Source organism: Perognathus longimembris, chromosome 6 (assembly GCF_023159225.1).
Source record: "Perognathus longimembris pacificus isolate PPM17 chromosome 6, ASM2315922v1, whole genome shotgun sequence".
NCBI classification, from domain to species: domain Eukaryota; kingdom Metazoa; phylum Chordata; class Mammalia; order Rodentia; family Heteromyidae; genus Perognathus; species Perognathus longimembris.
This window is the reverse complement of record NC_063166.1, coordinates 62,953,676-62,980,741: the sequence shown is the minus strand read 5'-3', so window position 1 is coordinate 62,980,741 and position 27,066 is coordinate 62,953,676. Positions and strand designations below refer to the sequence as shown.

The 27,066-nt window shown below is 37.8% G+C and overlaps 1 protein-coding gene across 2 annotated transcripts in view; it reads right to left on the bottom strand.

Moving 5' to 3' along the window:
- Positions 1–1,857: 1,857 nt before the first annotated feature.
- Positions 1,858–27,066, bottom strand: part of Gpcpd1 (glycerophosphocholine phosphodiesterase 1) — a 50,853-nt gene continuing 25,644 nt past the window's right edge. For both annotated transcript variants that reach the window (XM_048348834.1, XM_048348835.1), the window contains exons 7-20: positions 24,584–24,707; positions 22,531–22,762; positions 20,939–21,101; positions 20,515–20,647; positions 18,073–18,127; positions 17,308–17,400; positions 15,665–15,742; positions 14,893–14,932; positions 13,526–13,587; positions 11,356–11,421; positions 9,280–9,416; positions 8,743–8,878; positions 8,231–8,391; positions 1,858–3,218 (exon numbers count right to left, since the gene is read on the bottom strand). In XM_048348834.1, the coding sequence (XP_048204791.1) occupies positions 3,029–3,218; positions 8,231–8,391; positions 8,743–8,878; positions 9,280–9,416; positions 11,356–11,421; positions 13,526–13,587; positions 14,893–14,932; positions 15,665–15,742; positions 17,308–17,400; positions 18,073–18,127; positions 20,515–20,647; positions 20,939–21,101; positions 22,531–22,762; positions 24,584–24,707 (1,670 nt within the window). In that variant the 3' untranslated portion in view covers positions 1,858–3,028. The remainder of the gene's footprint in view (positions 3,219–8,230; positions 8,392–8,742; positions 8,879–9,279; positions 9,417–11,355; positions 11,422–13,525; positions 13,588–14,892; positions 14,933–15,664; positions 15,743–17,307; positions 17,401–18,072; positions 18,128–20,514; positions 20,648–20,938; positions 21,102–22,530; positions 22,763–24,583; positions 24,708–27,066) is intronic.

Genomic DNA, 27,066 nt, shown 5'->3' with positions numbered 1-27,066 from the left:
TTGCCAACACCATTTATTTATCTAGTTCATAAGCAAGGCTAGCACATTACAGTTGTTAGCAATGCAATGAGTGCCTGCCCTTATGGGGCGTACAGTCTTTTCAGGTACATAAAAAGCAGGCTGACTACAGGAAAGCTCATGTTAACAAGTGCCAGAAGGCAGCATGGTTTAAGAATGCAGGATTAGGAGTCATGGAACCCAACATTCTAGTCCCCACATGGCAAATGAAGTCACTTCTCTGGGTTTATTACCTCGGTTGTAAAGGAAGTTGTCTTAGAGGCTGTGTGCATTCATTTCTAGCATGGCTCCAATCAAAAGTGGAGGCAAGTTTTACAGAAGAGGTGGTACTGGAGTGGGACACTTGATAGAAAGCAGAGAGGGCATTCCCAGGCAGCACTGAGGTAGGCAAAAGCGTGGCCTTTAGAGGGGAGAAGACAGATAAGTGTCACATGGAATAAGGGGGCAAGGTAAGTGGCAGAGCCATCTGCTACAGCATCCAGTAGAGGCAGCCCAATTCCAGTATAGGCCAGAAAACAATGTGGCATTTTAGCAAATAGTCTGTATCCAAAAGGATAAAATACTTTAAGGTTATACCTATACATTTCAATGACATTAAAAAGCCATTCAAATCATCAAGATGTAAACCAATTCAGTTTATATTCCTAATAAAGTCTCTCCATTCAAAAGGACATCTCATTACTTCAATAGTTGCAATATTTATTTCCTACTGTGTCTACCATCACACTATGAAAATAAAAATAAGACGAGGTCCCTAGCCAGGAAGAGCCACAGCCTGGTATTGTGACAAACATGAGACTATAGGTGGCATGATTGATATGTGTGACCTTATGAGTAATAGGCATTGATTGACATGTGTGACCCTATGAATAATAGGCATGATTGACATGTATGACCTTAGGAGTAATAAAAACAGGTTCATTCCTTTGAAAGAGTTTTGGTAAGGGCATAGAAGGAAGTGAATGTCCCAAGGAGAAAGAAGTGGCAAGGAGAGGGCTTCCAGACAAAGGAAAGAAATATGGGCACAGATGGCCTATGCAGGCAGACAGTGTCACATGGAATAACGAGGTGAGGTGAGTGGGTGGTGAAGCCATCTGCTACACCATCCAGTAGCCACAGCCCAAGTCCAGGAAAGGCATTGATTGTGTCACAGCTACAGGGTGGCTGGAGCATTAGAAAATGACTGCTAGGCCTGGAAGTAGCCCTCTATAAACAATCATCTAACACTGGTTTTGAAGGAAGAAATAGGAAAGGAAGTGCACAGCCAGCTGTGCACGGCAGTTACTATAAGCCATTCCCAGCAGATCCTCCTGCCTGCCCTCCAGACTTCAGGAGATGGCAGTGAAAAGGCACCTAGGAGCACTGGGACAGAGCCAGGTATGTGGCTGATTGTTATAAGGTAATGGCTGCTGTAGTATATATGAAGGCCTGCAGATGGAAACCTTCCTCAGTTTCTGAAAGTACCTAGTTAACACCAAAATGTTAAAGATCTCACTCAATGTGGGAAAGTATATAGAACCCTTGTAGAAGACTCCATTTCGTAAACTATTTTTCCACCAAATATCAGTTACAAATACAATGCCGTAACATTTCAGATCCTATCAGCACATAATTAAGACTGGACCCAAACTGCATTTCTTGGCCTGAAAAAAATAGAAATGACTTTTAATCTCAAGTCTTAATATTCTCAGCTACTACCAAAATATGTCAATATGTGAATAAACTGCCTTGGGAAGAATACACAGGGAAATGTAGACACGAAAAATGCCATTGCTTCGGGTCAATACTAAATTTGCTTCTCAGAATAACATTACAAAACCATTCTACAAAAGTGACACCTTCTGGAAATTCCATTTTATAATAAAATAAATCTGTCATTTTATTTTACATTCATTCTTAAGTTACAGTTATTGTCATTACAACCTGCTTCTAATGAAAGAACTTTAGTATAATGCTAAAAACATGCATAGATATATAGTAAGATACTCTACACTCCTAGATAAATTACATGCATGATATATTAACCAATAAAGAATACCAATGTAAGAATTCAGGACATTTATTTTTCTGGATGAACATTTAACTACTGTACAACACACTCAAAACAAAGCCCCATAGCAACAGTGTGTACATGAGGCGCTATAAGCATATTTAAAATGCCTATGAATGGGCTTTATGTTTAGGCAACAAAATATTTTCAGTCCTTGACATCTTCTTACACTTACCTAGCACCACAGATGCAAGGATTTAACAGTAAACATGTACAATTTCATGCTTAAAACCTAATGCATGCACAAATCCAACTTATATTGTGATCTACTCTACTACTTCTTACTAATATTTTGTACATTAAATTACCCTGCAGCATTTTGAATTTTAACATTTATACAAAGCAAGTTTTGAAAGATCTACGAAACAAGTTCCAAGGTTCACCTTCAGGCTGGTTTGGTTAAGCAGAAAAATGGCAGCAGCCTTAAGGTTCATACTGAATGAAAAGGGTACAAGTGCATGTCAGTCCATGTAGAAACAGCTATGTATACAGATGGCACAGGATTTGCGCAGGTGGAATAGCCAGTGCAAATGCATGCATTTGAGGTACTTATATTTCCATGGTCAGGTATAATTATGCATAGTCATTTTCCTCAAGTGCTAAAGATTTCAGACCTGATTAAAATGAGAAGCTCTAAGTGTAAATAATGAGATATTTAAATAGTTAATTTCAAAGTGTTATGCTTTTTAATAAATCTCTGTCTAACATTATAGACTTTACATACTTGGTTTAAACCAATACATTTTTTTCTCCTTGTACAGAGAGTGACTGGTAATTATACCTGGCCAAGTGATTTAAATAGCATACTGGAAATTCTTGCAAGAATGTAGTGAAAGGATAAAATACTTCATTATTGCTTTGTTGGACTGAAAAACCCGAAAGTCATAAATAATGCTCAATGATGAAAATGTAATACCCAGAAAAGAAGTGCATGCCCCCAAATGGGCTCTGTTCAATACACTAAGCATTCTTCACATTATCAATGCCGTTGGCATCCACATGAATATCAGTCTCCCCACACAGAGAAGAGGGGACAAAGCGGCTAACAGTGGGACACAAACAGCTCTTAAGCTCTGGCAATTCTTGCTTCAGGCGCTCCAATTGCTCCACTTGGAATATATTTGGCTGTTCAGGCATCCAATCATATATCCTATGGCGAAACAAACATAGAATACATAAAATAGTGCAATTTTAGGCTTTACTTAAGACTCCCTTAACATTTTCAAGAGAATTCATGTATAAGATGCCTGGAACATCCATATTTTAGAGCTTTTGTTTAGTTATTAAAAATGAAAGCATCAGCTGCTTTCATTTTTTAAAAAATTACTTTCTGCCAGGCAGTAGTGGCTCACACCTGTAATCCTAGATACTCAAGAGACTGAGTTCAAAGCCAGCCCAGACAGGAAAGACTGTGAGACACTTACCTCCAGTTAACCACCAGAAAAACCAAAAGCGGCACTGTGGCTCAAAGTGGTAGAGATCCAGCCTTGAGCAGAAAAGCTCGGGACAGTACCCAAGCCCTGAGCTCAAGCCCCATGACTGGGGGAAAAAAAAATTTCTTCACGTTGGGCTATCTAAAAACGCAGAATAGCAGCATTGTTCTTTTGTATCCCTGATTACAAAGCAACTGAACCAGAAAATTAAACCCAGAGTTTATTAGTTATTCTGTAACTATCTACCCTTCAAGTCACTCATTTGTCAATGCCATCTTTTACAGATGGAAAGCTTGCAAGAACCAGAACTTATACACAGTTCTGATTTCAAAGTCAATAAAGATCAGGATCCAAAATGGAGATCTAAAAAGGGGTCCTGGCACTGCTGTCAAGCAGAGAATTTGGCCTGGCATGCCACACTGTGAAAGACAACTGTGAAGGGCACTAGAGAATCTCTATGACATCATAGGAGTGATGAGGTTCTTAAGATAAGCATATGGCTGCACTAAAACAAAGATTTCCTGATACTTCAAAGTAAGCGCAGTGCTTGGGGTGTGGCACAATGGTAGAGCATTTACTTGCTCAGAGGGTTTGGTCCCCAGCACAGAAGAAAAAAGACATGTAAAAAGAAAAAAGGTTTTGGGGGTGGGGGGGAGGAAGAAACTTTTGAGCTAGGGGCCAGTTGCTCACATCTGTAGTCTTAGCTACTTGGGAGGCTGAGTTCTGAGGACTGTGGTTCAAAGCCAATCTAGGCAGGAAAGTCTGTCAGATTCTTATCTCCAGTTAACTACCAAAAAGCCAGAAGTAGACCTGTGGCTCAAGTGGTAGAGTGCTAACCTTGATACAAAAACTCAGGGACAGTGCCCAGGCCCCGAGTTCACACCCCCCACACCCCCCCAAAAAAAAAAGAGAAAAGAAAATGAAGTCTGACAAAAAAAAATATGAAAGCTGGGCAGTGGTGGATTATGCCTCTCATCTTAGCTATGGGGGAGATCTGAGGATTGTGGTTCAAAGCCAGATCAGGCAGGAAAGTCCATGAGATACATATCTCCAATCAGTCATCAAAAATACTGGAAATCAAGCTATATAGCTCAAATGATAGGACACTACCCTTGAGCAAAAAACCCAGGGACAACACCCAGGCCTTAAATTCGAACCCTAGGACCAACACAAAAACCAAATAGAAAAATAGTATGAGCATGCAAAAAACTAGAGACAAAAAAAAATGTGAAAGCTAATAAACAGCTTAAGTTTAGGGACATATTCTGATAAGGCTCAAAGCGCTACCCAGTGCCCAGAACAATGGGTGAAAATACAATCACTGGAGACTCATCTCTGGAAATTGTTGACAAACAGAAATTCTCCTAGCTCCCAGATTTAGGGACTAGCAATCAATATGGCTTCACAGTCTTCAAGGTCAACACACAATGTGGAAATGCTGACCAAATGAAAAATCATGTCTAGTACAAAATGAATCTAGTCACAACACTTCTAGACATAGAAGACCTAAGAACATTTACTTTCTACATCTTCCTTCCTTAGGAAGGATGTAAGTACATAAGGATCTTTCTCAGGAGGATTTAAGGGTGTACATAAACAAGTGAATTAGACAAAAATTAGAAGATCTAGGCTAGTAGAAGTAGAAGGAACACAGTGTATACCAAGTTCCTGTCTCTCAGGATGACACTTGGGCCCACCAATTTGTACACAGGATGTCCCATTAAAATGAGTACATGTTGAAGTTATCATTCCAAGAAACCTTCCATTACTTCAGTACCCTTTCCACTTTCGGGGTGTATACCCCAGTGAGCACTGCAGATCTTTCTGGCCAATCACATGTTAGGAAAGAACTCTTGCCAATGAGCTGTACATCCCAGCTCCTAGAAGTAATTGTTTTATTACAAGGAGGGAGGCAGGAGCAGCTTACTGTGTGACCAGTACTACCTCTTATAACAAAACTAGACAACCACCATTTGAAAAAGACCATCCTAAATGCAAAACTCTCAAAGTACTAGAAAATCAAATGAAAGTTTGTGTGAGGTAGCCTGTTTAAATATAAAATTTATTGTTTTAATGTCTTTGTAAAGAGGAAAAAAAAATTGTGCTGGTCCTTAAACATAGTGCGTGGGTTCTGTCCCAGAGCCCTTTTGCTCAAGTCTAGCACTCTACCACTTGAACCACAGTTCTATGTCCAGCTTTTTGGATTACTTTCAGTTCATTGGAAATAAGGCATTCCTGCTGGGGTTGGCTCCAAACTCTGATCCTCAGATGTCAGTCTCTGTAGTAGGTTAGGATTACAGGTGTAAGCCACAAGCACCTGGCTGAGAAAATTATTTATTTAGGCCAGTTGTGGGGCTCAAACTCTGAGCGGGGGTGCTGTCCCTGGGCCATAGCCCCGCTTCCAGTTTTCTGGTAATTAATTGGAAATAAGAATCTCACAGACTTCCCTGTCTGGGCTGACTTTGAACCTTGATCCTCAGATCTCAGCCTCCTGAGTAGCTAGGATTACAGGTGTGAGACACCAATGCCCAGCAAAATTATTTTTAAACATCTAAAATGTTCACTATAGCTCTTCTAAATGAATCGAATGCTCCAAACCATGAATCTCTCAAAACTTAACTTAGAAACATGCATGTAACTAAAGAAAACAGCTAAAAAATTTAGGAGGTGGGGACTTGGCCAGGAACAACAGGAAAGAGATATGGAGATTGCTATTTTTATTATCATTTATTATTGTTATTGTAAGCCTTAGAGAAATGTTTGAAAATTTAAATATATACATGAGGTACTTTTGTTATATTTTAAAATGTAATTTTCATAAGTAAAAATCTGTTGCAACATAATCCACCTTGCCTCACACCAGACTCTAAAAGAGATCAGTGCCAGGAGGTATCCTCAAAATCCTACACCTCTGCAACTCAACCCTACACTGGTTCAGGATCTTGCTTTAGTCTAAATAAAATTAAAACCCTAACAATGCCATTTTAACCATTGTCAAAATTCCTACCAAGGTATTTCTCTTTAAAGAGACCAGCCAGGAAAAACTTTAGCACTTTTTATATTGTTACATAGTAACTTTCTATTCTCTACTATATGTCAACATCTAATTTTAAGCAATCAAGGTCCGGAGGTGAAGGATTCAACTAAAAAGCTGTATGTTATATAATCACACATTATATTTTTCTTGCCTGAAAATGTATGCAGTCATTTGTTTCTCCATACACATATATCAACTATTTGCTTAAAATCTTAATTTTCACCTAGAAAATATCTACTAAAAAGACAAAAGTTATGCTATTTTGTGCAAAATTAACCAAATACGTTAAAAGGCGGGCAGTATCTGGACTACAATTTAAAAACCAGACTAATTCAGACAGCAGTGAGGGGAAAAGCTTTATTTAACAAGTGATATCACTTTGTAGAACAAAAAGTAATGTGAACTAAATCCTAGGACAGTGTTCAGAGGACTGAGAATATATCATTTCCTCTTTGCCTGAGACTACATGCCTATAATTCCACCAGCAAGTAAACAACAAACTTCTTTATACTAAAGAACTGGTGGTTGTGAGACCTATACCCAGGAAGATGATTCAAAACAAAAATACAAAATAAAAACAAAAACAAAATCCAAAACCAGCATAAGTTTCAAGTTCTTAACATATCCTGGCCCTCTGGTGATGGTGATCACAGCAGGCAAAATGCCTTCCCTTGTGCAGCTTAGGTCCCCCATTTGTGTGAATGCATTAGGTCAGGGGATGGGAGTGTTTATGTGCAGGGAGTCAGGGGAAAGAGCCAGGGAGAAAAATAGACAAGCAGCATATTATTCATAGGGCATGTGTCAGGTGGTAATAAATGATTCAGAGCAAAGTCTGGAAACATTCTGTGAACATAGGCTGTTATTTATGTTCAGTTATTTCAGGAAACCCTCTTTCTCTGAAGAAAAGAGAAACAGAAGATAGACAAAAACCTTTGGAGGAAAGGTCAGAGAGGGAAAGATTTGGAGGTAGTACAAGCATCTGGAAGGAAGAGGATCAGCACCTTATAAAGACTTCTCTTCTCCAGAGGACACAGAAAAACATGGGTTTTTAATAGTAACATGATCTGGCACAGGTTTTAAAAAGCTCCTTCTGGCTACAGTTATGCTAACAACCTGTATGAAGTACAGTTAAAAACAGGTGCAAGGGCCAAACCACATCAATAATACACATGGGAGATATGGAGGCTTAGCTGAGAACGACAATAGTGAACGCACGGTGAGTGGATGTCATTTTGGATACATACATCTTACTGGCTCTGGGGTACAAAGAGCAATGCAAAGTCCCAACAGGGACTTGGACAGGGCCATTGATGTTGAAATCAAGATGGCAGTAGAAATGGACATAAAAATTTAAATTTGGCCAGGCCTTGAGTTCAAGCCCCAGGACTGGCATGAACTCAAGCCAGGGGAAAGACATACATTGGGGACACACAATAGTGCATGTGTGTGTGCGTGTGCGCATGGGGTGGGGGGCTACAGAACTGTAAGGAGACTAATGAGAAAGAAGGTAGAGAAAACAGGTTACAGCTACTCTCACTCCAAAATGACTTAGAACATCTAGGTCAAGGACTGGTCATCTTTTGTGACTGATACACTTCAAAGCTAGCTTAACTAAGTTTATTTATAATTTTATAAGACCAAAGCTACACTTTTTCTAGCATTCCATGGAAATTTTTTACGAAAAACAAATACCTATCATAAATTAGACCATTAACTCCAAATTCCTTCAATTTCCTTCTGTTTTCAGGATCATTGGTATCATCACCCCAACAGAATATGACTAGTCCCTTAGCTTTTGCCTCTTGGATATAAGATGGGTTTCTGAGCAGGTCTTCAGTATGTGCATTTATCCCCTAAAAGAAAATTGTTAAAAAAAGAAATTGTTAAAAAAAAAAAGAGTTGCCACAGGAAATTAATGTATTAACTATATATTAATTGGGGCAGAACGGCACAAAATGTTACAATTTCTTCTTACAGCTTGTTTATTCTATGAAATAAGACGTCTCATATACATTTGCATAAATTAATATATATGCAGAATTTACAAATACACATTAAATGTACATTCATTCTCATTTCTAAGTAGTTATCTGTTACATGTTAGTCACTTAAACATTAGGTGTTTAGAGTAATGCAAAACCTTATTTGCTACTGTTCTACAACAGAGAACAATAGAAAATTAAAAAATAAAAATTCAAACTTACCAGAATATTTTCGAACTGTGCAAAGCTCATTGCAATGGGGGTTGTTCGACATCTGAGGTCCATTAATTCAGGGTAAATATCAGATTTTCCTTGAGTCAAAAATAATATGGGATATTTGTTTTGCTTTTGACGAACCCTGAAAAAAGACAATTTATAAAATACTTTTTTGGTACGGAGACAACCATAATGTTCTATTTTTACATTTGAGAAAATAATATAAACAACATTTAAAAAAATCATTACTCAGCTATAAACAAGCATATGTTGTCTTTTGATCAAAACACAAAAATGCAAAGTTGTTCTTCAAAAGAGTTAAACTAATGCTCAAAAATGGGCAATGAGTTAGCCCTCCAGGGCATACAGTCAATAAGGGGGACACGACGGTCTGTGGTCCCTCACAGGGACCATAGAATGGAGGGCACAAAAATGTGGGCAATATGACTGGAGAGAGGACAAATCAAGGACTAACTGTGAACATTTCCCAACCTTCCAAACACCATTGTACCAGAGCCCTAGCAACATTCCAGGAGTACTCACATTGTACAGATATCTGCATCAAATGAAGAAAACACTATCCTCCTCTTCCCAGAGTTTTCTAAAACAGTTTTTAAAATTATATCCAAAAACAAATTCATGTCAAAATATGTTGACAAGTTTCCATCCCATATCCCATCCTAGGAGGAAGAAAAGAGAAAATAAAAACCATTATCCATTATCGAATCACAGTGCTAGAAAAAACCCTAAAGGCACATACATCAAGTCACTATTTATTTATTTATTTATTATTTATTTATTTATTTATTTATTTTTGCCAGTACTGGGCCTTGGACTCAGGGCCTGAGTACTGTCCCTGGCTTCTTTTTTTTTTTTTTGGCCAGTCCTGGGCCTTGGACTCAGGGCCTGAGCACTGTCCCTGGCTTCTTCCCGTTCAAGGCTAGCACTCTGCCACTTGAGCCACAGCGCCGCTTCTGGCCGTTTTCTGTATATGTGGTGCTGGGGAATCAAACCTAGGGCCTCGTGTATCCGAGGCAGGCACTCTTGCCACTAGGCTATATCCCCAGCCCCCTGGCTTCTTTTTGCTCAAGGCTAGCACTCTGCCACTTGAGCCAAAGCGCCACTCCTGGCTGTTTTCTGTATATGTGGTGCTGGGGAATTGAACCCAGGGCTTCATGTATGTAAGGCAAGCACTCTTGCCACTAGGCCATATCCCCAGCCACATCAAGTCACTATTTAAAAACTTTAAAATACATGGTACTGAATTTATTAAAGGTATGCAATAAGACATTATGGGACACATAGACAATGCAAGTAAGTATTACTTATTGTCCTCACATGTAAAGGAGGTCTATACTTATTCATCCTATATATGTTACTTTATAGCCTTTAACCTATATCTATTTCTCTATCTCTGTGTATTTGAATTTTAAAACTATTTTTAGATTCCACATACAAGTGAGATCATAAAGAAAAAATTTTAATGTCAGGTTTATTTCACTTAGCATATAATATCTTCCAAGCCCATTTATGCTGTCAAATGGCAAGATCTCATTATTTTCTGGAATATTTGTGTGACATTGTTTCTTTACCCATTTGCCCACTGACAGGCACTTAGGTTGTTTTCTGTATCTTGGCTAGTTCAAGCAATGCTTCAACGAATACGGGAGGGCAGTTATCTTCACAAGGTAAAGGTAATATGGCTGGGTCATATGGTAGTTCTATTTTTCATAGCTTTAGAAATCACTTTTTCATAATGGCTGTTTCAATCTATATTAACAGTTTAGAGAATTCCACTTAGTCATCCTTGGCCAATATTTGTTATTTTTGATTCTGAATTTGTGTGTGTGTTTTATGTATGTGTGTCCGTCCTAGGGCTTGAACTCAGGGCCCAGGTGCTGTCCCTGAGCTTTTTCACTCATGCTCTACCACTTGGTGCACAGCAGCTTTCCAATAAGTATTTGTTTTGTTTTTGTTTTTTTTTTTTTGGCCAGTCCTGGGCCTTGGACTCAGGGCCTGAGCACTGTCCCTGGCTTCTTCCCGCTCAAGGCTAGCACTCTGCCACTTGAGCCACAGCGCCGCTTCTGGCCGTTTTCTGTATATGTGGTGCTGGGGAATCGAACCTAGGGCCTCGTGTATCCGAGGCAGGCACTCTTGCCACTAGGCTATATCCCCAGCCCCCAATAAGTATTTGTTTAAAAAGTAAATATCTAAATGTCAACATAACCCAAACCATATCTATAGAACTTTTTTTCCAGAGCTACTATTAGTACTTACAACTGCCCAACCAAAACTGTTTAACTAAAATATGGCTAGATGGTGAATTTAAAAACAAAAATGAGGCTTTTGATTGCCTATTTTATATGTATACCTGGAAGCCATATTAATATGCACATAAAACACACATATACTGAAAACTTTATGATACATAAACTATTTCTTTTAAAGTACTCACATAACTGTAAGTGCAAGACAGAAATTACCTAAAAGGTCAAACAAGTACTGTGTTTTGATGGGAGAAGCTACAAGAATTATTCCTCTTAATCTCATTGAAACTAGAGAGAGATTTTAAAAACGGGAGGGAAGAAAGAACAATGTCATATATACAGAATCACTTACTCTTTGTTGGCAGATCCATTTTATTTCTATGTTATATCCTACATCTTCTGGCAAAGACTCTAGAACCTACAGTTGTATTTGTTTTTGGTGAGATCAATGGCAGAATTAGAAAAAAACAAAAACAGAATTATTACAAAATAATCAGGAAGGATTTACTACCAAAAAGAATAAAATGTTTTGTCTCCAACATAAATCATCGTCTTTTCACATATGGATGAACTAGCTGATTATGTTAAATTAGCATAATTACAGCACAGGCAGTGGTTCCCAGTGTGATAACTACCATCACAAAGATAGATATTTAACCTAAAATTCTTTTCATCATTCCTTCTAAACATCCAAGGTAAACTGTAGACAAGAATTCAAGAAGAGATCTACAATGTTTTCTGTGTTATATTCAAGTGTGAATATACTTTACTAAGAGAATTATATAAAAAACTATGCTTTTTAGGTTGTTTTGAATACATAGTGATGAGGCTCAACAAATCCAGCTGATTAGCTAGAAAATATAACATCCCAACTGAAAAACTACGCTGAGGCACATGAATCAAATGGCCATCACTTATTTAAGTAAGCTTTTGATTTTATCTAATGAAGATTATCTGGACATGTTGCAATTGGATTAGTTTGGCAGTCATAAGGAAAAAATCAAGTGAAATATATAAAGACTATTATTAGCCTACAAAAAACTGTCTTACATATTTTTAAATACCAAACCAATATACAACATGCTGAGGGCAAAACAAATTTGACATTTGTATTTACTTCATTTCAAAACTATAATCTTCAGCATGTGGGCTAGGTGTGGCTCAAGTGGCAGAGCCTCTGCCTAGTAAATGCAAGACCCTGAGATCAAACCTCCCATTCTTCCAATTTTTTAAAAAGTCAATTAACATGCACAACACATTTGGCATTCAATTTTATAATAGCAAATAAGGCATATTAACACATAGGGGGAAAAAAATGAAGCCTGGGAGTAGGGTGCTTGGCATCTAGCCTACAGTCTATTCTGGGAGCTGCACATAAACCAGTACCACATGGATTTTCCTGCCCAGGTTGGCACCCATCTGTGTGATTCTCACTCTTAGCCTCCTAAGTAACTGGAATTATAGGTATGAGCCACTGGCGTCCAGCTGTGATATTCTTTTACTAGAGTGACTATCAATACTTAGTTTACTTTTAACCACCTGAGATATTCTTCAGTGATCTACCTCCTTGAATAGTGCACACTTAAATCCTAATGTACATAACCAAACAGTTTTATTATAGATTGCTTACTATGTTTTCTTTCTAAATTACAGTAATCACTTCAGCAACCAGACTGTTAAATCCACTAATATGCTCTATCTCTCCACTCTGCCCCAAAATCATTATGAAAATCATGATAAACCTTTTGACTAGGAAAATCTACTGTTCCCTGTATTTATCAGGGAAAAATAAAAGTGAGAGAGTAGAAGTTTGTGTGTGTGTGTAGAAATGGGAAAGTAAACCTAGCATCTATATACACTTTCCTGGTGCTACCTGAAGGATTTCCTCATGGACAACTGTCTAGCTTTTAAATATGTAGGTTAGATTTTGCTTACATTTTTTTTCAGAGTGAAAGTTTAAAATATGTGTCTCATTTTATACAGTAAAAGTACTAATAATTATTCTCTGACTGGAGAATGTTATTTCTCTCTACATCTAAGGTTTGGATTTCAATACTGGTTTTGTTTTGCTGTGCTGTGCCAGCACTAGGGCTTGAAGTCAAGAGCCTGGTGCTCTCGCTTGGCTTTTTCACTGATAGCTGGTACTATACCAACTTGGAACATGTACATCTCCACTCTAGAGCATAGCTTTGAATATGATGAAATGCTTCTCCCACCACCATCATCATCCCACCCACTTTTGTTCCCTTTCTAACCTTTTATATAGAAATATGAGAATTTGCTACCAAATTAACCCACTGAGATTTTTATTCATCTTTGTGGGTACTTGTTATTAAAAAACAAAAAGCAGCACAGTTACACACCTTGCAAAAAGGATGTTTTTCCTAAACATACCACAATGACAAACTTACTTGAGTGATGTTTTCAACACAACACTATTTTTGTGCCCAAATAAGAGAACAAAATATTCAGGAAATTAGAGAATAAGGTAGCTTTGCCCTGATTTTTCCAAAGGAACTTACCATCTTCAGAGAAGGAAATGGCTGGTTTTCAGAAAAGGAGCTTTCCTCTTCAACCACAGATTCTAAAATTTAAATGATAAAAAAAATCTCAATAAACTGTTCCTAGATGTTTAAGATCTTTTCCTAAACTTTGAAATAATTAGAGCATGTGTGCGTCTCCACGTTGTTGGTGCACATGGTCATACAATGACTTGGAGAAGCACAGGCTGGAGAATTGCAGTCCAAGCCCTGAGTTACACTTTCTCTACCATCTTCTCCCCTCACAGAAAAGTGAACTAACTGCTGGATGGGGGTCTCAGAGCACTGAGACAAACAGGCAGAAAGCTTCTGCCCAACACTTCTTCCCACCCAGTGCAGAACTCAGAGATCTATTTGCTCACACCACTCTCCAAGCACTCAGAGGAAGCACTAAGATTTGGTCACTTGCTGCCCTGCTTGGTTAGTCCGCAGCACTGTAAAGATCCCTGCAGCCAGCAGACCTTATCACAAAAAGGGAACTTTCAATAAGAACGTTGTTGGCCCAGAAGCAGAAAGCACTCTTTTACAAGAGTCTCCAGCTAGATATCCTTTGTTTGAGCAGTGCTGTAATTCCAGCCCAGTGTTCTGAGAACCTGGGTTAATTCTTTGCTACTGAACTGGAACCCCAGTTCAATGGTGAAAAACAGCACCTCAATCATGCCTGAGCTTTGAGGATACTTCAACTAAAACACAACAAGTATTTAAAATTTCCAATTGCTTGGCTTCATATGTGTAAATCCCATCATAGGAAAAAAAAAAAAAGAACTCCCCCCCCCCCCCAAAACCCAACAGTACCTCAACTAAATGAATAATGTTACAGGAATAAAACCAATGATAGTGAACTGGATAAAGGCTCAAAGAATTAAATAAATGATTATAGGAATGATCAATGAAATCTGGAGGATATCAATAAATACCAGATAAGAAAACTACATAAAGATCAGAGTAAGGCTGGAGTCATGGCTCAGTAGTTGTTGCCTAGCAAGCAAAAGACTCAATTGTTCAAGCTTCCATACTACCATACATAAATAAATAACAAAATTTGAATAAAAGACAGGACAAGAAAGAGTAATTCAATAAAGAATACAAAAATATCCTACAGAAGTTCTGAAAAATACAATCAAGTTAAAATTCTGGAAATGAAAAGCTCAAGTCAAAGAAAAAACTGATGATCAGACTAAGGATCTGTAATAAAATAGTTACTTAACACAGGAAATATATTCAGTTGAAACAAATGTAAAGCCTTCACATAAAGTGAAATTACATTCAAATGGCTCATGTTTTTATGTGGATAAGAAAAAAACAATGCTAATTACAAAATGAAAAAATATTTCCATATTGGTACATACCTTTCCGATCTTTAGATTTTAGTGCAGTCACATGAGAAAGCTAAAAACCAAAAACACACAAAATACAATTAGCAAAAGCCGTAGTTGAAGAGATAGTTTATGAAACTAAGTTGAAAACCTAGCACATTAGAAAAGACTTATAAAATAAAATGTAGAATTAGCAGTTTAATAAAAATAAGCACTAACCACTATATGTAATACATACATACAAACAAATCCATGAGCAAACATGCAAGTAGGAAAGAATATAAAAACTCCTAATTTAGAAACTATACTCATTTAGGCATCTTAAAATGGGAAGTGGAATTACATAAAATTAACATGGTATAACATAATATACAAAAATCCTAGAAATTAACACATCCCAACTATCACATTTAAAAGGCTTATTGTAAACTAGAGGGCTTTTATAAGAAAGGGCTACTCAAGACAGTAAGCAACCTAAGATTATGGTTGTGAAGGGCTATCTCTAATGCAAAGCACCTTTGTGAATGCAAAAATCAATGGGATGCATGTCTGTTAGACATCTAGACAAATGTTTCTGGAGCCATACCACCCCAGACAGACCAGCTCTTTTTAGATCTCAGAGGCTAAATGAACATAGTCAGGCCTAGTTAGTGCCTGGATGGTTTAAGTCAAATCAGCACAAACATCAGCACATCCTTCCCTTCATCTGTACATGCTGAATATATATTCAGTCGTGTGTATATGATTACATTATACAGAGTACAAAAGCCAATGGAACACTCTCATGGCATGCTACTCTTAGTACCTTTAGCAACTGGAGTTGGTCAAATGTTAATTCTTTTACTGGAATTTCAAACAATTCGACTGGATCAGCATCAAATTTCTATTAAAGAAGAAAGAAAAAAATGGACTCTATTTCTTTATTAATAAATGTTTCCATTACATAAGCCAATAGTTTCAATTTACTTATGTAAGTATAGTTATAGGTAGGCATCATGATTGCCATGCATAAAAGCCCTTTGTATCTAACACTACCTCCCAGCTCTTCTAGTTTGGCATTTTCTTTTGTTCTCTAGTGCTCCGATCAACCTTGTGGCCTTGCACATGCTAGGCAAGCACTCTACCAGAACTGCATTTCCTGGCTTGATTTTAATTCAGGCAGTGATGCCTAGAAATAAAAGGCAGCTGGGAGGAAGTTGTGAGACAGCAGGATATCAGTCGTCATTTACTCTACTTCCTTCATGCACTCTTCACCTTTGTTTTATTTGACACATATTCATGCTACATGCCTAGGAAATCAACATGCAAATACTGTGAAATATTAATCTTCGTTTGTAAGTTTCTAAACTTTTCTAAGACTTTTAAATATTTAAGTTTGACTCAAAATAGCAGCCACCAAACAAACTGCCATGAAAATTGCCTGAATAGCCATAAGCAGTACTATTTAACAAGAACTTTAGTCTGCCAAGTTTCCTGGACAAGCAAATCTACTGTAGTAAGGTTTTAATGCTATGTCAAATGTCACACTGTTAGAGGTGCTACCATGTCAAGAAAATGAATTAAGGTAGCACCAATAAATCATCATCAATCCAACAATTACATTAAAACCATTGCATGGATATATTTACTCATGTATATTGGTACAAACCTGCGTATGCATAAACTTTTTCTGGAAGGATACACAAGAAACTATTAAGAATATGTGAGACCAAAGAAATGGGGGAAAGGAAGACAAACTTTCAAGTTATATCTTCTACACTACTTGTATGTTTTTTTCTAGTGGACATGAACTGTTTTTACATGAAAGATGCCAGCTTAAAAATTTAAACTTGAAGCTGGGTACCAGTGGCTCATGCCTGCAATCCTAGCTAATCAGGAGGCTGGGATCTGAGGATCACAGTTTGAAGCCAGCCTTAGCAGGAAAGTGCCCATGAGACTCTTATCTCCAATTAACTACTCAAAAACTGGAAGTAGAGTTGTGGCTCATGTAGAGTGCTAGCCTTGCATACAAAGAGGCTCAGGGTTAGCACCCTGAGTTCAAGTCTCACAACTGATGGGAAAAAAAATTAAAACTATACTCATTTAGGCATCTTAAGATGGGAAGTGGAATTACATAAAATTAACATGGTATAACAAAATATACAAAAATCCTAGAAATTAACACATCCCAATTATCACAGTGACAGTGGCAGACTACCTTATAAACCACTTAGAAAGTCCCTTCATTAGTAACTGGAAAAGAAAATTCAGCAATACAGACATTACTCCAAGAAATCAAGTTATATCTCCCTATACCCTCAAAATTCCAAGGACTCAAGTGAGGAAAAGACTGGCAGTGAAATATCAAGAAAATAAACTGACCAACTCTATGTCATAAATGACTAAAAATACTTCCTAGTTTTTAGACTTTTTTACAGTAAGTTTAAAAACAAAGGAGTTTCAAGATACCTTCTTCATAGTCAAACAACAGGTGAGATCATGATATACCACAGGCACAAAGTCCTTTGAAAGGTGTACATCAAATTCTACAAAGGCTGCACCCTGGCAGAAGAAAGGAAACAAAAATGTGAAAAACAATCTAGTGCACCATATATCTAAAGAATATAAAACTAAGAATTTCAGTAGTCAGAATAAGATTACTGGTAAGTATACAAAATGTGCAATGTTCTAATTAATGTCATACTTAAAGTTTCAACCTATTTCTAACCAAAGTATATCATTATTATTATTCTTTCTCTTTTACCCCAAGTAAAGCCTATGTTAAAACCTAAACAAGGGGCTGGGAATGTGGCTTAGCAGTAGAGTGCTTGCCTAGCATGCATGGAACCCTGGGTTCGATTCCTCAGCACCACATAAACAGAAAAAGTCAGAAGTGGTGCTGTGGCTCAAGAGGTAGAATGCTAGCCTTAAGCAAAAAGAAGCTAGGAAAATCCTCAGGCCCTGAGTGCCAAGTTAGTGGAAGTCAGTGATAAGCAGCAATGTTTTTCTTGTTCAATAACAATTTTTAAATAAAAAATGGTTATAATTCTATTGCTTAAATGTTCCATAAGAATCTATAAACATATATGCCAAGAGCTGTTTTGTCTTCACTTACAAACATGTTTCATATTCATGTTCACGTTTCACCTATTAATGCAAACTGGGAGTGACTGCCTGGAGGCCCATTTCTATACCTTAACAATACAGAGTTCTTTCAACAAAGGTCAGACTTACATGGCTGGCAGCATTTCTTAAAGAAGCAATTGTATTTTCTTGTACTTTAGCCAATCTGAAATAGAAAGAAAACATAGTTATCACAAACCGAAGAAAAGGAACAAATGTAAAAGTGTCAACTACATACAATTAACAATGGAAGTAACAGTACTTATTCTTTACTTTGACACTAATTTGTAATCCCCAAAATATGGCCATGATCACACTTGGCCGGTTTATTTATTCCAGAAAAGCAAACTCTAACAACTGTTAAGGGTTTATAAGTTGAAAACAAGTATGTGATGCATTACAACTCATATGGATTTATTTTCTTGGAGACAAGGTGACTGATTAAGCAAGAACAATCTCCTTTAAGGAATGAATAATAGAGAAATAGAGCCAAGCACCAGTGGCTCACACCTGTAATCCTAGCTACTCAGGAGGCAGAGATCTGAGAATCATAGTTTGAAGCCAGCCAAAGCAGAAGAATCCCTGAGACCTTTATCTCAAACTAACCAGTAAAAAGCCAGGAGTAGAACTGTGGTTCCTGTAGTAGAGCATTAGCTTTGAGCAAAAAAGCTAGGCAAAATGATAAGCAGGAGCTGGAGTCAGAGTTCAAAAGCCAGTACCGGTATATATGCATGTGGGCATGTGCACAGCGGCGTGTGCACACGCTCATGCATGCACATGCAGGAGAAACAGAAGCTCATTTCTGGCAATGAAGCCTCTAGATGCCTGAAAAGTGGCACACTGTGGGGAAGTGGAAAAGATGGACACACCAATAGGATGGAAATATGAAAACTGGCCTTGCCCTTCATAGGCAGGCCCTTTATACTTTGAGCCACATACCCAGACCTTTTGCTCTTGTTATTCATCAGACAGGGCCTTACTTGCTGCCCAAGGCAGCCTGAATCCTTATGGAATAGCCAACATATGCCCCAGGGGAAGGACCTACTGCACCCAACTAGAACAATGAAAATCCCATTAAGAACAAGGGAAAGGGAAAAGAAAACTTATTTAAATGGTAAGTGGATTTATTTTATGGATTTTTTTTTTTTTTTGCACCAGACCCAAAAGCTATCATGACATAGCTCTAAAAAAAAGGAAGCCTAGGGCTGGGGATATGGCCTAGTGGCAAGAGTGCTTGCCTCGTATACGTGAGGCCCTGGGTTCGATTTCTCAGTGCCACATATACAGAAAATGGCCAGAAGTGGCGCTGTGGCTCAAGTGGCAGAGTGCTAGCCTTGAGCAAAAACGAAGCCAGGGACAGTGCTCAGGCCCTGAGTTCACGGCCTAGGACTGGTCAAAAAAAAGGAAGCCTACATCAAAAAGTTGTAACCTGTATATGTGTGTGTGTGTGTGTGTGTGTGTGTGTGTGTGTGTGTGTGTGTGTGTATGTATATATATATAATTTTTATTTATTTATTTATTTTTAATTTTTTTGCCAGTCCTGGGCCTTGGACTCAGGGCCTAAGCACCGTCCCTGGTTTCTTTTTGCTCAAGGCTAGCACTCTGCCACTTGAGCCACAGTGTTACTTCTGGCCGTTTTCTATATATGTGGTGCTGAGGAATAGAACCCAGGGCTTCATGTATATGAGGCAAGCACTCCTGCCCCTAGGCCATATTCCCAGCCCCTTAACCTGTATAATTTTAAAAAACTTTACAAAATAATTTGCTAAAACAATAGGCAGGGCATGTTTCTGATGAGGTCTAGGTTGAACTAATATTGTTGTTTTTTTTTTTTTTTTTTGGCCAGTCCTGGGGCGTGGACTCAGGGCCTGAGCACTGTCCCTGGCTTCTTTTTTGCTCAAGGCTAGCACTCTGCCACTTGAGCCACAGCGCCACTTCTGGCCATTTTCTGTATATGTGGTGCTGGGGAATCGAACCCAGGGCCTCATGTGTATGAGGCAGGCACTCTTGCCACTAGGCCATATCCCCAGCCCTAGGTTGAACTAATATTGCTTAAGTGTGAACTAATATTCCTTACCATTTCTTAGAACCATAGATGCTCAAAACAGAAAAACAATGGGAACAACCTTGACCAAACAAACAGTACACGAAATGTATCCAATGCCTAACGTATGAAGCTGTAACCTCTCTGTATATCAGTTTGACAATAAAAATTAAAATAAAAAAAAAGAAGAGGAAATAGACTCAGTGAGGACAACATGCAAAAGCAAGAACACAGACATAAAGAAGCCACAAAAGCTTTCTGGATCAAACCTTCACTTTTGGCTACCTACTTCTAATGATTTTCACCTTATCAATTCAGCATAATTATAGAAAAGACTGACCAGAACCTTAAGACAGAGCCTGTACTTTGAAATGGTGATCCTTATCACCAAACTATATTTAATTTACAGAGTAATAATAAAGGTATCATCTGACCTTAATAGGTCAAGCTAATTAAGCTAAACAAGCCTTAGCTACAGCATCATTATTCCACCCATATACTCAACCTACTGGGCAGTTGTTGTTGAATTTCCTGCACCCCGATGGCCAACATCCAATGGTGTTCTTGGCTTCCAATACTTGGAAAATGAAGATTTCATGTCACAATTGTATCCTGGCAATGGCTTAATGATGATAAAGTCAACTTTCAGAGAAAAAAAAAAGAAATTATTTTAAAGGTCATTATAAACTCAATGAAATTCTGAGCAACAACACTTAAACAAACTAGTTTTATCAACTTACATCATACAGAAAAAGAAAATCACATCAAAATTGCAAAGGCTTCCAAAAGTTCAATACACATGTTCCTTTAATCAATACTGTACTAGTTAATAATCTAAGGCCAAGCTAGTAATTTTTGCTATTTTCAAATACTCAATCTAAGGCCAAAGAAAATTTAAACTTAATCTTAGCTTATTTGCTTCTCCCAACTTACCTCGTACTTTGCCAATTGTTTTCCTAGAATTCCTGCTCATGATGGGAAGAGTAAGGACCCCAGCACTCCTACCACTCTCAGCGATGGTGGATGACAAAAGGCAGGCTGTACCCACATGGCCAGGAAGGGCATCACCCTGAACTACGGGCTCACTGAGATCTTCCTGAAAAATTAGGTTTGCAATACTCAGTTCCTAAACATTGTCAACGTAAGGATCAAGGAAGTCTTTAAAGTCAACTCAGAATCTACACCAGAGAAAGAAAGAAAGACAGCTGGAGGCTGAGAGAGAATTGGGAACCCAAGGCCAACCTGGACTTCACTGCCCCCATTGCTCCTCCAGCTTCCCAAAAGGAGAAAAATCCTGAACCATTATTACAATAGTACACTCAAGTAATTTAGATTGTTTCTTTATTCTTTAAATAAATAAATGATACTCTCCTTTGGGAGCTATCTCTCTCACACAGCTATTGGTTTTGATGGGTTATTATATAATAAAGTACTCTTCCCTCCCCTGGGCAGTCAGAGCCTATCTCCTGGAACAGGAGTTACAGGCTTCAGACATACACACAGTCACCAAGACCTGAAAGGCCAGGGCTGCCGGTACTTATGTGTGCCAAGATGCAGGCCTGAGCTACTGGCAGTCACTCTGTCACCAGATGAAGCTGAAAGGTAAGAGGAGTCCAGGAAACATCACAAGACCCTGGATCTGAAGCTTTTTTGGTGAATTTGTGAGTTAATATATAACCTCTGGCTTAAATAAAAATATATTATTAATAATGAATTATACAATACCATTCATTTGTATTTAGATGGCTTACTAGGCACTGACATTTAGTCTTGAAATGTCTTTAAAATGTCAACTGTACTTTAGTTCTCTTGGTTATATACTTCCATTTTGTTTTTGTTTGTTTGCAGACTCAGAGTTCCATCTGGAGTCTGCTAATAAAAAATTGAAACTCTAGGGCTGGGGATATGGCCTAGTGGCGAGAGAGCTTGCCTCATATACATGAGGCCCTGGGTTCGATTCCCCAGCACCACATATACGGAAAACTGCCAGAAGGGGCGCTGTGGCTCAAGTGGCAGAGTGCTAGCCTTGAGCAAAAAGAAGCCAGGGAAGGTGCTCAGGCCCTGAGTCCAAGGCCCAGGACTGGCAAAAAAAAAAAAAAAAAAAAAAAAAAAAAAAAAAAAAAAAAAATTGAAACTCTACCATTTGAGTCATGTCCTCATTCTATTTTATTCTGGCCATATTCCCAGCCCCCATTCTATTTTATTCTTTGGTTTGTTTTTCACATAGGATTTCATTACTAATTTTGCCATGTTTATAGCCTTGAACCATGATCCTCCTGCCTCTATCTCATGAAAAGCTGAGATTCCAGGCAGGTACCAGCTCCTGGCCTCCACTCATCTCCTCGCAGCAGCAGCTCTTTTCCTGATAACACTAACTCCAAGCTTTTTAAGTAGCAAAAATCTTAAAAATAACATATATATGTGTATATATATGGGTCACATTATGCTAGTTAGACTAAAATAAAGCAAACTACATATTAAGCTCATGTCTCATTGTCAACTCCCTCACTGAAATAAAGACTCACCTCAAAGAAATCAAAGATTAGTTCCAGGTTATCTGGTTCCATTGTCTGTATGCTGTACTCCGTCCAACGATCAGGCTGTAAACCATACCCACACTCTGGCTGTGAATGCCTGCACTTGAACTCATTGTCACTTATTAAGGATATCTCCAGACTATTGGACATTTTGTGAAGAATAGTGGGAGATACCCTATCATCGTCATCTTCCTCCAGACCCTCTAGTGTAAGCTTTACCCTACAAAACAAGGGAAAATAATGAAATGTCAAAGTGACACAGAGAAAATTTTAAGTGTTCCACCAATATGCTTAATAACAAAATAATACATTAACAAAGACTACACAAACTATGCAGGTTAAGATATTTAGTGTGTTTAGGTTTATCTACATACAGAAATTTTAGCAAGATATTAAAATGATATAAATGTTCATTATACCTACTAAAATTAAAGGTTGTTTTAGTTCATTATTGTTTTTCAACAAATTCAAAGAGGAATTTACTATTATCCCAATTGTAACTGGCTACTTCAGATGCTTAGCCTTTAACATTAAGAAATGTTTTTTAAGGGGGGATTGTGTGAAGGAGTACAGGGTTTGAATTCAGGGTCCTGCCTCTTCTGAGCAAGAGCAATATCACTTGAGACATGTCCAATGACTTTTCTTTCTTTTTTTGCTTTAGTTGGTTTTTAGCAAGGGTCTTACATTTTTGCTTGGGGCTGACCTCAGGCCACAATCCGCTTACCTATGCATCCCTATGGCTGGCATTAACTACAAATGTTAACCACCATGCTAACTTTTTGTTCAGGTAGGCCTCAAACTACAGTCCTCCAAATCTCTACCCCCCCCCCCATACCAATTCCTTAACTGGAACCCAGGGGAGAAAAATCCTAAGCTAATCAAGATGTTACTCTAATAAAAAAAAATATAGCTATCACATAATTTACTTACTTCTACTAAAATAACATGCAAATGCTTGAATTTTTGAAGTCTAATGGACTTTACTGATCAACCACATGATCCAATTATCTCCATTTTTCAGACACAAGGGCAAGATATATACATTACATCACAGCCAATGCTGTGAACTACAACCACCTTTTCCATCCCTCACTATTCTTGGGATATGTATGTACTATATTTAAACAGCTACAGTAAAACGTTAATGGTCTGCAGACTATATCTTGAAAAGACTGCACAATCAATGTCTTTTTAGTTACTGAAAATGACTAAAATCACCCCTGACATTTTGTCAGACAAGGTCATCTATGTTACATATCCAAACTCCAAATAAACTACCTAAGTCTTAAAGAAGCCAGGGCACTCAAAGGTACCATCACAGAGGGAAAAAAAAGTTACAGAGCTTTGCATCTATCTGTAACATTGATACAGGCTTACCAAAACAACAACAAAAAGCACCCGAAATTATTATAATAACTTTCATATTCCTTCATGGAAAATATTTCATTTTTAAATCACCAATAACCATTTTTCTTTAGAAATTAAAGGGTATCTCCATATGCCATTTTCTCCTCACTTAACACAAAAATCGGGGGCAGAGATGAGGGCACAATCATGGGGTTTAAACTTACAGCTTTGCATTTGCCAGGTAGGTGTTCTACCACTTGGAACTATGTCCCCAGCCTCCAGTTAAAAGTTTTAAAATGAACTGTTTACTGCTAAACTAGGAAGTTTAAATGGCAACAACTATAAAAGTAACTTAGAAACTACATATCTTTATTAGGAAAACTTCTGTTTCTAAATTAGAGATCAAAACTAACCCAAGTAGGCTAGAGGCATGGTTAGGTGATAAAGCACCTGTCTAGCAAGTATGAAGCCCTGAGTTCAAACCTCAGTACCCAAAAGACTAAAACAAGTATGTGTAACAACAGTAGTTTTTGGAAAAAAAGCAAGTCACTATTACAGAATCTGTAACTATTAGAAAATATGACAGATGTGTTATGTTTAGTTTATATCCTTAAAATCTAAAAACCAAATTGGTCAGAAATCTACAGCATTAGTAAAAGTAAATAACCTATGTAACAAAAACACATGGTCATACCTAAATCTAGATTTTTTAAATATTTTCTTGGTTATTGAGACTGGAGGTTTTTCAGAGTAATGCAAACGTAATCTTATTTCAGTCTGACATGTCAGCCACCCAGAATCCAGAGTTTCAACACCATCTGGTAAGTAAATATGAAGAATCATAATTATTATGCATGTCTTGAAATAAAAACACAGTGACAATTTATGCTCATTCACATTTTAATACACAGGTTATATATAACATTGGCACTCTTCCCCCAAGCAAATATACTGGCAGTCTTAAATTAGACACTGGGAAAAAACTTTTGTACAAGTAAGAAGAAAGTTAGGTAACAACTGGGCTTGATAGTTCACATAATTAATCATAGCCACTCAGGTGGTAAAGATTGGAAGGATCATAGTTTGAGGCTAGCTCAGGATTTGCAAAATCCATCTCAAACAGCAAGAGCTGGACACAGTGGCACACCTGTCATCCCAGCTATGTAGGAAGTATAAATAGGAGGATGGTGAGCCATCACAGTCCAGGCACAGAAGGGAGGCCCTATCTCAAAAATAAAAAAAGCAAAAATGGCTATGTAGGGCTGGGGATATAGCCTAGTGGCAAGAGTGCCTGCCTCGGATACACGAGGCCCTAGGTTCGATTCCCCAGCACCACATATACAGAAAACGGCCAGAAGCGGCGCTGTGGCTCAAGTGGCAGAGTGCTAGCCTTGAGCGGGAAGAAGCCAGGGACAGTGCTCAGGCCCTGAGTCCAAGGCCCACGACTGGCCAAAAAAAAAAAAAAAAATGGCTATGTAAATCAGGTAGCAGAGCTTCTACCTAATAAGTAGAAGACCTTGAGTTTAAACTCTAGTATTGTAATATATATATACATATATATTTATTAACAATTATAACAATTATTATGCCTTAACAACTTAAAGGTTCTTATTGAGGCCAGCCAGAATGGTGGTGCATGCTTATGATCCCTGAAACTGAAAAGATGGAGACAGGAACATTGCACTTGGGAAGTCAGCCTGGACAAGATTAAAACATAAGATCCTATCTGAAAACAAAGTAAAAACAAAAGGATTGGGAGCATGGCTCAAGTAGTAATAGTTGCTTGCCTAGTAAGTAAGAGGCCTTGAATTCAAACCTCAGTACTTCCCCCTCAAAAGAAAAAAAAAGGAAGAAAATGGAATTACTTATTGAATTCATGCACATCTATTTCAGAAAGAGCATATGTTCCAAGATGGGTTCTAAAACCTAACCAATACCCCCCACACACCATTTTATTTTCAAAGTACTACATGAGATAACTAGCTGAGAAATTTGTTATGCCACTATGGCTGGAGGTGAGAAATACGAGAAGGTAAAAAAAATAAAACAGAGTCAATTCTGTATTCTTACATTAACATCCTGCCCAAATCAAATGGAACAATAATGATGACTGTATCAGCACTGTTTAACTTGAAGATACCTACCCACACAAGTAATAAATAATTCATGAATATTAGAGAAGCTGTCAACTGTTTTGAACCTATACTTTTTTATTAATAGGTCTTTAAAAGAAAATCAAGAAACTTCTCTAAGTGTAAGTTCTAAACATTTAATTATTATATTCCTTTCATCCTTTTAAAATTTTTGGGGGGGCTTGGGGATATGGCCTAGTGGCAAGAGTGCTTACCTTGTATATTTGAGGCCCTGGGTTCAATTCCCCAGCACCCCATATACAGAAAATGGCCAGAAGCGGCGCTGTGGCTCAAGCGGCAGAGTGCTAGCCTTGAGCAAAAAGAAGCCAGGGACAGTGCTCAGGCCCTGAGTCCAAGCCCCAGGACTGGCCAAAAAAAAATTTTTTTTTGGTGGAACTGGGGTTTGAACTCAGAACTCAGTGCTCCATTCTTCCTAGGCAAGTACTCAATAACTGTCAAATTTCAAACAACTGTTTTTTTTTTAAAAAACGGACAAAGTCAGAGAAATGGCTTCCTTCTCGAAAGGTAACTAAAGATGAATTTAGGATTTCAAACATAGAAAAAGAAGAAATACTAACCACAAACAGTGAGTAATATTGGATATGACATTCATTACAGCTGAAATGAGAAAACAATTCCTCCAGAAAGCTCTCCAAAACCATGTAGCATAAATATTGTTTTTGTAAATGAAAGTGAGCAAGACTTTAAAAAATACTAAATTTATTCAAGTAGACTTTGATGCAATTGTTTAAAGTGAAATCAAGGAAAACTTTAATGCCTTAAATACTACAAGACCATATACATGGCTGATGTGTATAAACATATGTACACAGTAAAATCACAACCAAAATATTTAGGCCTCATTCCTTCCTGAGTATGACAGCAATGTGTCTCTGGTTCAGAGTTAGTATAAGCACATATTCCACTAACCCCCTTTTCACCTTTTGATTCCTAAGGTGTCTAAACTGAGAATGCAAGTTAGCATGGTAACTTTGGTGCACTGAGAATTTCAATTGCTGAAGCAAAGCTGAATTCTGAGAATTAC